We start from the raw sequence: 8,481 nt of genomic DNA, 5'->3' as shown, positions 1-8,481 counted from the left end.
TTTTGTTACTCATTCTTTAACATGGTTGACTCTAGCCAAAATGGATATAGTCAAACACAGTGCTAAACTGAGATGTGTATAAGAGACAGATATATATATGCCAAATTAAATCAAAATCAAAATATGCCTATATAACTATCTATATGCTAAAATTAATTATATATGCATAAAAGGCAAATGGGACACTTTTATTTTTATGTAACTTGTGTGTTATGTTCAATTTGGATTGTAGTTCATGAAACAGCACTTCAAATTTTTACCAATTATCCAACTTATATTTCTCTCCCTTTCTGAATACTCTCAATTCATTTACTTCTAATCGACCCTAATTCCAAATTTTCTTCCAATACCAAAAGCATTTTCCAATATTATGATCCAAATGAACTCCCTATTCATAATTAGACTGACTGGCTTTCCACTATCCATTTCGACATCGGATGCATTTAAAAAATCTCGATCATATGAAGAACATATGAAGAAGCTTGTAACACCACTTAATTTACATTTTCATATTATATTGGAGTGTAAAACGTGGCTCAAATTATGACAAACCACCCCTCCCTCTCGTCCAACTTCCTAATTATTATTTTGTGTTCAATCATAAAACTCACAAAGACTGTTGTGGGGGGTAACAGTATTTATAGAATATTTTTTATCACTAAAACTAATCGATTCAATATACGGCAAATAAAACTAATAGGCCTATGCTAAATTTCTGCATTGTCCCTTTGCCGCTAACGAAAAAAGTTTTAAACAATCTTTGAATATAATCTACTAAAACTCAACATTGTCAAAATACATTTTTTAAACATAAAAGTGATATAAAGACAACCTAGGTGAACATGGATATAGTCAACTTCACTGCTAAACTGTTTTATACAACACTTGCTATTTTTTTTCTTTTTTGTGATTTTGTTACTCATTCTTTACATGCTCGACAATAGCCAATATGGATATGGTCTAACACAGTGCTAAACTGCTCCATACTATTGTTTTTAATGTTTTTTGTGATTTTGTTACTCATTCTTTAATGCTTGATAGAGGAGGAGTTAGTTACTCCGAAATCCGAATATATATCTGCGCCCGCCGCCAAAAACCTCCGAATTTTGAGGTTTTGTGTATGCATATACTATAGGCATACGCGAAAACTCCAAAATCATAGTTTTCAAACGTTCAATCAAACCTCCGATTTCGAAGTTTCTTTGTACCATTTTTAATAATTAAACAAGCTTTCTTTGTATAGAGCAATACTTTTAGTCAACCAACTCGAAGGTTATTTCGAAGGTTTTGCGTAGGCCTACGCAAAAGCTCCAAAATCGAAGTTTACAACTGTTATTCAACATTTCGGAGGCTTTGCGTAATATGAGCGAAAACTCGATTTTTTTTTTCGATCGCGAAAACTCCAAAATCACAGTTTTTAAGCTTCAAACCTCCGATTTCGGAGTTTGCGCGTACTATTTAATTATTAAACAGGCTCTTTCTATATATATAGAGAAAAACTGTTAATAAACCCTCCGATTTCATAGGTTTTGCGTACTGCACACGAAAACTTCAAAATTAGGGAGGTCTAAACTTTTATTCAGCTCTCAGAAATCGGAGTTCCGGCGGAGAGCACAGATACTCCAAAAATCGAGTAAATACCTGCGTGCAAAATGTATATAGTCTGACACAGTGCTAAAGAATTTCATACCACAATTGTTTGTTTGTGTTTGAGGGGAGGGGAGATTTTGACTCTAACCAAAACTGCTTTTTACCACAACTTTTTTTTTATTTGAGAGAGGGGAGAGGGATTTTGTTACTCATTCTTTAACATGCTTGACTCTAGCCAAAATGGATATAGTCAAACACAGTGCAGCTGCTTTCTACCACAATAATTTTTTTTTGGGAGGTGGAGGGGGATTTTGTTACTCGTTCTTTAACATGCTTGACTCCAGCCAAAGTGGATATAGTCAAACACAGTGCTAAACTGCTTTTAACCACCATTTTTTTTTTATTTGGGAGAGGGGAGGGAGATTTTGTTACTCATTCTTTAACATGGTTGACTCTAGCCAAAATGGATATAGTCAAACACAGTACTAAACTGCTTTCTACCACATTTATACCTCCATGGTCAAACACAGTGCTAAACTGCTTTCTACCACAATTTTTTTTTTGGGTGAGGGGAGGGGGATTTTGTTACTCATTCTTTAACATGGTTGACTCTAGCCAAAATGGATAAAGTCAAACACAGTGCTAAACTGCTTTCTACGACAATTATTTTTTTTTTTTTGGAGAGGGGAGGGGATATTGTTACTCATTCTTTAACATGGTTGACTCTGGGGAGGGGGATTTTGTTACTCATTCTTTAACATGGTTGACTTTAGCCAAAATGGATATAGTCAAACACAGTGCTAAACTGCTTTCTACCACAATTATTTTTTTGGAGAGGGGAGGGGGATTTTCTTACTCATTCTTTAACATGGTTGACTCTAGCCAAAATGGATATAGTCAAACACAGTGCTAAACTGCTTTCTACCACAATTTTTTTTTGGGAGAAGGGAGGGGGATTTTGTTACTCATTCTTTAACATGGTTGACTCTAGCCAAAATGGATATAGTTAAACACAGTGCTCAACAGCTTTTAACCACCATTTTTTTTTATTTGAGAGAGGGGAGAGGGATTTTGTTACTCATTCTTTAACATGCTTGACTCTAGCCAAAATGGATATAGTCAAACACAGTGCTAAACTGCTTTCTACCACATGCTTAACTCTAGCCAAAATGGATATAGTTAAACACAGTGCTAAACTGCTTTATACCACCATTGTTTTCAATTTATTTTGTGATTGTTGTTCATTCTTTTAACATGCTTGATTATAGCCAACTTGATATAGTCAAACACAATGATAAAGTAGTTTATATCTTAATTATTTTAATATATTTTTTGTTCTTTTTTTTTGCGATTTTATAATAAATAGAGTAGTACAAAAAAGTAGTTAAATACATTATTTTACTGGTATTTGGAAATACAACTGTAAGCTCTAACAAAAACCTTCTCTATTATTGCTACTATAAATGATATTAATATTATTATTGTTATTATTATTATTATTATTTATTAATTTACTTATTATTACTACTACTACTACTACTACTACTACTACTACTACTACTACTATCATCACGGTGTAAAAAAAAAAAAAAAAAAAATGTTTACATCTCCCTGTTATAATTATTGTTTAGTAATTTGTTTTTATTTATATTTCATTATTACATTATTATTATTATGTTATAATTGTTCTTATGATTCTTAACATGATCATATCGATTATTACCGGCAACATCATTAATTTTGTTAATGTATTAGTAACTAATGTTACTAATTAAAAATATTATTATTATTATTATTAATATTATTATTATTATCATAATAATAATAATAAACTGTCGACACCGTGATGAACACTGAGAGAGTGTACGCTAGACGAAAAACAAAGGCTCCTCAAGATAATAGGAAATAATATACTAGACTCCAAATCCAGGCGTCAGAAGGTTTATAAAGTGAAACATGAGTGACCGTCCAGTTTGGTATACTTTATATACCTGGTATATCGGCACAAATCCGCGGAAAGATACCTATATTTGATGCGCACGTACGGCATTGCTATAGGCCATAAGATGACCAAAAAGAATGGAAATTTGTGAAAACAATGTCAGGAACCCAAACTATGTGAAAAAACATAATGACTAGCTTCTGTACGTGCTGCGCACGTCAAAAAATGCGCGTGCGTAGTGGAAAATTTTAAAAAATTTCGAAAAGCTCAAAATGGCCTGAAACGTGCTCTAAGTTAGTAAAAAAGTGATTTTGAACATTTTAAAAATTTGACGCGCGCGTAATGAAGCGCATGCGTAAAATTAAGGTACAGTACATTCAACATTAACCCGAAGTTAATGCTCACTTAATACGATTTTGAAATGGAAATTGGTTAGGCTGATATGATCGATAATGTAAAAACGCAAAATTGCGCGTAGATGACGTCACGCATGACTGGTCACCTTGAAAACCTCACCATGTCTATCCAGGCGAAGCTAAATTGATCGATGACGCAATCTTGTGTGTAACTCGTGGCATTCTTGAGATATCGTGCGAACAAAAATACGGAGAAAGAAAGAAGAATAAGAAAAAAAGATGATGATCCTGACAATAACAAGAGGTGATCCGCTAGAGAGCGGATCACCAATAATAATAGTAATAATAATAGTACCGTAATAATAATCATAATAATAGTAATAGTAATAATAGTTTTGGCTAAAATAGCGTATTTTGCTAAGTCTCGATGTGCTTAACAATAAAAATAAAACTGCCGGATTAACACTTGAGGTCTCACTGGTTTCGTTTGTTGCCATGTTTACATCATCGCAAATGCAGTAGTGCAAAATTTTGCAAATGCCCGCATAGGAACCTTTGACCCTCGCAGAGGTCTGGTTTGTACAATTTAAAGATTTTAACTGGTATTTATGGTTGCAAAATCATTGTTAATTGTAGCGTCTTTCCCTATTACTATTAATTTTTTAATATTCAAGCACTCAATATTTACTCCTCAAGGAACTTTGTTTTTGTTTAAGTTAAACCACCATCCAAATTGGACCCAACCTTACATTTTCTGATGAAGTCATGTATCATACATAGGAATTTTGATGCCTGCAAGGCTCTGGTTTGTAACTGGTGGAATCAATCAGGGCATCAGTGTCACTGGTTCTATTCTATAAATATGTCTGGAATTAACAGGCTACACCATGCAATCTTTCAGAAGTCTGAATAATAACAGCTTCATTGATTAGTTGAAGTTTTGATGACTGCCTTTTTCTAATTTAAAATTATTTATTTACTTTCTTAGGTAAAAAGAAAATTTGGAGAAATTATCCAAGAAATACCATTCCTGAAAAACAAGGTGAAGGAAAAAGCAAACAATATTGGTGAAAATTCCTATTAGCATTAATGGACAACATATCATTATTAATAGATTCACATGTATTGAAGATTTCAATCCATGAAATTTTAAATATAAGAAAAAAAAATTTAAAAAAAAGATTCTTTTCTTAAAAACATATATAAACTGGAGAGTAGTAGCAGTATGATGACAACAGTATTAAATTCAAATTATTAGTCCAATAAAAAATGTTCAGTTCTGTTTTTTCTTTTGTGTTTAAAATCAACAATTCATACAGAATGTCAGAATATTAAATACATTTAATACTTGTTAATATTCACCTATCAGGTTGTTGCAGATACATTGTTACAAAGCAGAGGACAAAATCCACAGCATAATCTTCTAAACTACAGCATCCAGGCAGCTGTTACCCATCTTCAGATTGTTCTGAATGTTGTTGAATGGCAGCCTTTGACCAAGTGTCTGGAAACTTTGATGAGAACCCCATCTCAAATGCAGGTTAGAATTCAAAATTTTGGGCACACAAATGTGCAAATTACTTTTAATGGTAATGGCTGTATATTTAAAACCTAAGACTAACAAAAGCAAACAAAATAGAGACAAAGAGAAGACAGCAGGATGAACCAGTGTCACTGCTCTGTTCTCCAGCACTTTGAGGCCCAAATGAATAAGGGCTCGCTGGAACATGATTCACAAGAGCTCTAGTGACACTGGCATCTGACTATCCTATCCAAAAAAAATACATCAATTCTCAGTAACGATGGTGCTGGGGGCCCTGTGGCCTACCAAGACAGGGGCCCTTTTTTTGGTCCCGGTCGGCTATTCCATTGTGGGATTTTAGATGTGCTTGTTTCTAATCATGTTTATTATTGAATTCTAAATGTTTTTAATGATGAAATAAATGATATGGTATTCAAATCAAATCAAATATACTCTTATTTTCCATACAATAATATAGTACAAAATACAATAAGAATGCAAAAAAAATTGAAACAAATACATTGTATGGAAGGAGGCTACAGCAAGAGCTTTAAGATGTAGCCACCTTTGGGAAAATGTTGGAAATTGTGGTAGATGCAGGAATTGTAATAGAGGGGAGGGGAGCAGGGAGGAATTTTCACTTATGGTGGGTTTATAATGGTTGTGGCTGAGTCAAGAAATTTATGATTATGGCAATTCTAGATTGCATATATATATATCTGTCTCTTATACACATCTTATAACTTAAAAGACCAAGAACATTAAAGATGATTAAGGCAAAATAACACATTTGCCAAACTTGTTTCTCTACAGTCGGGTAAATAATTTCATCTGGTTTCAAATAGCACTAAATATATATAATTCCTTGTGATAAACCAATTATTACTCACTGTTTTTAGTTGTTGACATTTTCGCCTGGCTATCAGTCAGGCATTGTCAGAATCTGTGAAGGGTTTCCGCCGATGTTCGATAGTAGCAGGCCGCATTATTACACAAGTCAGCTATAACAGATATGATGCATGAAAATCACATACCAGACTGGGAGGACATCAATATCCTACATAAAGAACAAGGGTGGCTAAAGCGGAAAATTAAAGAATCAATATGTTTTAGAAGAAATAACACTGCAATCAATGGACGAAGGCGCACATCGCTTCTCCCACCTGTATGACCAACTATTAAAGACGGGTGGAGTGGCCCGCTAAACTTACCATGTGGTTTGTGTAATTTTATCAATGTTGTTTGACAAGGTACATGGTTAGTTTGGCCAAACATTTCCTTAATTTAAATTAAAATTCATCAAGTATATATAATGTAAGAATGTTCAATAGCAAGTTATCATTCTTACGTCACTTACCCATGTGTTGCTTAACAGCAAATTCATTGCTACTTAAATACTAAATGTGTTTTTTTCCTCATTCCATCAACTGTTATTCCAGCAAGCATATTTACCAGCAATGCCACAAGATGACCGCATGGAAGCACAGGCAGTTCTTCACCAAGCAACGGAAGATGACAATCTGACTTGGTATGGTAAGTAAAAATAAAAGGAAATATAATAGTAATCAACATTAAAGGTTAAATTAGAAACTCATTTAAAAGTATCAAAGAAGTTATTAACTTTTTTTTGATCACTAATGTTTGCAGCCTTCTGGGCCACAAGGCCTACAGAGGATAGGTAAGGTAAGATGTCAAGACATTTGCTATAAAAATCTGAATTTATTTCCAGTCAATTTAAGTGTCTATGCCCTAATTTTTTTGCTCCTTTTAGTGGCGTTGAGGAGAATTGATCCAGATCCAAAAAGTACAGCAAAAGTAATAATGTCTACATTCCAGTTTGTTCTCATTCAATTTTTTTGTTGTTACATGTTAAATCTGTGAATAGATGTCATTTAACTATTTTATGTACACAGTGCTTGCCTATGGTGTAATTGGTTAGAAATCGGTTTATCTAACAACATTTGAAAAGCAGCATTTTATGTTTTAGAAAGCATCAAATTTTGTTGTTTCCCAAGATATTTATAACCCTACTTTCACAACCATACAAACAAAATAAGTATTTTTACTCATTCACTGTTTTTGTTTTTTATATAGAATGCAAATGTGGTTATTTATACGCCATAGGAGATGTAAGTACACATTCATAAATTTAGAAAACAGAATTTTGCTATGCAAGAAATTCTTGAGCAACACCAAAACCTAAAATATAATCCACCATTATATACACAAAACAAATCAAATATCATTCTGTTTTTTGTTTATACAAATTTGTTCTGTACCAAAAATAATGAGTCTTACTGAACATGAAAGCCATCTGCTTATGCCAAATACCACAAATGAACTTTGGCATAAGCAAATTTATTTTTTCATTTCCTTCTTGCAATTGAGCTGTGTCGTGTGTCATGTACCTTCTTCACAAGTTTATAATGAAGTGTTTATCATTTCAGTGCGGTCAGCCAGATCAGGAGGGAAATTGCCCAGATTGCAAAAATAAAATTGGAGGTCAATGGCATACAGCATTTCCAGGAAACGAAGTTGCAAACATGTATTTTGATTTTCTATATCATATATAATGTCTAATTTTCAGCAATTCAAATAATTTTAAATAATGCATTATTATTGTAATTAATAAGTGTTGTAACAACTAGATCAAGTTTATTAAACTCTAATCATTTTCACTTAAAAATAAACAATCATTTTTGGGCTTCAAGTCAGCAGTCAATGCATAGTAATGGCGTGCCACTACTGTATATCAAGTTGTAACAAATAAAATGAATGAATGTAAGTTTTTAAAAGTGCCTGTAAAAATGGACATTATCATTTATGTCAAGGAATAAACCAGTTCAATAGGCATTTACTAAAATACTGTCAAAAATAATGACGACAATACTGTCTAAGAAATTGTCTATAATAATAGAAGTTAAATACTACTATAAATACAATATAGATGACAGCCCATAATAGAATTTTAGCAAGCAATGTGCTCCACTCAGAAAAAAGGAACATCATTTTAGAAATTAATTATGTGTGACAAAATTCTAATAGTATAGTAAGCGCGACTCTGCGCTAAA

At 32.9% G+C, this 8,481-nt stretch overlaps 2 protein-coding genes across 2 annotated transcripts in view; both read left to right on the top strand.

Moving 5' to 3' along the window:
• Window positions 1-4,645: 4,645 nt before the first annotated feature.
• Window positions 4,646-7,983, top strand: LOC117106362 (E3 ubiquitin-protein ligase rnf213-alpha-like). The gene is made up of 6 exons (XM_033247738.1): window positions 4,646-4,693; window positions 4,877-4,930; window positions 5,258-5,428; window positions 6,850-6,943; window positions 7,505-7,539; window positions 7,858-7,983. Exons 1-6 carry the CDS (start codon window positions 4,646-4,648, stop codon window positions 7,981-7,983), a joined length of 528 nt encoding a protein of 175 aa, XP_033103629.1.
• Window positions 7,984-8,181: 198 nt separating this feature from the next.
• The window catches only part of LOC117106361 (E3 ubiquitin-protein ligase RNF213-like), a gene marked incomplete at its 3' end in the record, with an annotated part of 1,843 nt that continues 1,543 nt past the window's right edge, over window positions 8,182-8,481 (top strand). Inside the window, exon 1 of the mRNA XM_033247737.1 lies at window positions 8,182-8,191. Coding sequence (XP_033103628.1) covers window positions 8,182-8,191 — 10 coding nt within the window. The remainder of the gene's footprint in view (window positions 8,192-8,481) is intronic.

The sequence above is a fragment of the Anneissia japonica genome, unplaced genomic scaffold (genome assembly GCF_011630105.1).
Source record: "Anneissia japonica isolate Jap-2015-1 unplaced genomic scaffold, ASM1163010v1 scaffold287911_len34247_cov104, whole genome shotgun sequence".
NCBI classification, from domain to species: Eukaryota; Metazoa; Echinodermata; class Crinoidea; order Comatulida; family Comatulidae; genus Anneissia; species Anneissia japonica.
The sequence above is the reverse complement of the archived record's forward strand: the minus strand, read 5'-3'. Positions and strand labels throughout refer to the sequence as shown.

Bases quoted from the DNA above. Each gene is read 5' to 3' on its own strand.
- LOC117106362 (XM_033247738.1), top strand. From the start codon at position 4,646: ATGAAGTCATGTATCATACATAGGAATTTTGATGCCTGCAAGGCTCTG. The intron at 5,429-6,849 runs GTTAGAATTCAA...CTGTTATTCCAG, and splicing joins GAACCCCATCTCAAATGCAG to CAAGCATATTTACCAGCAAT. The intron at 6,944-7,504 runs GTAAGTAAAAAT...TTTTTTATATAG, and splicing joins TGACAATCTGACTTGGTATG to AATGCAAATGTGGTTATTTA.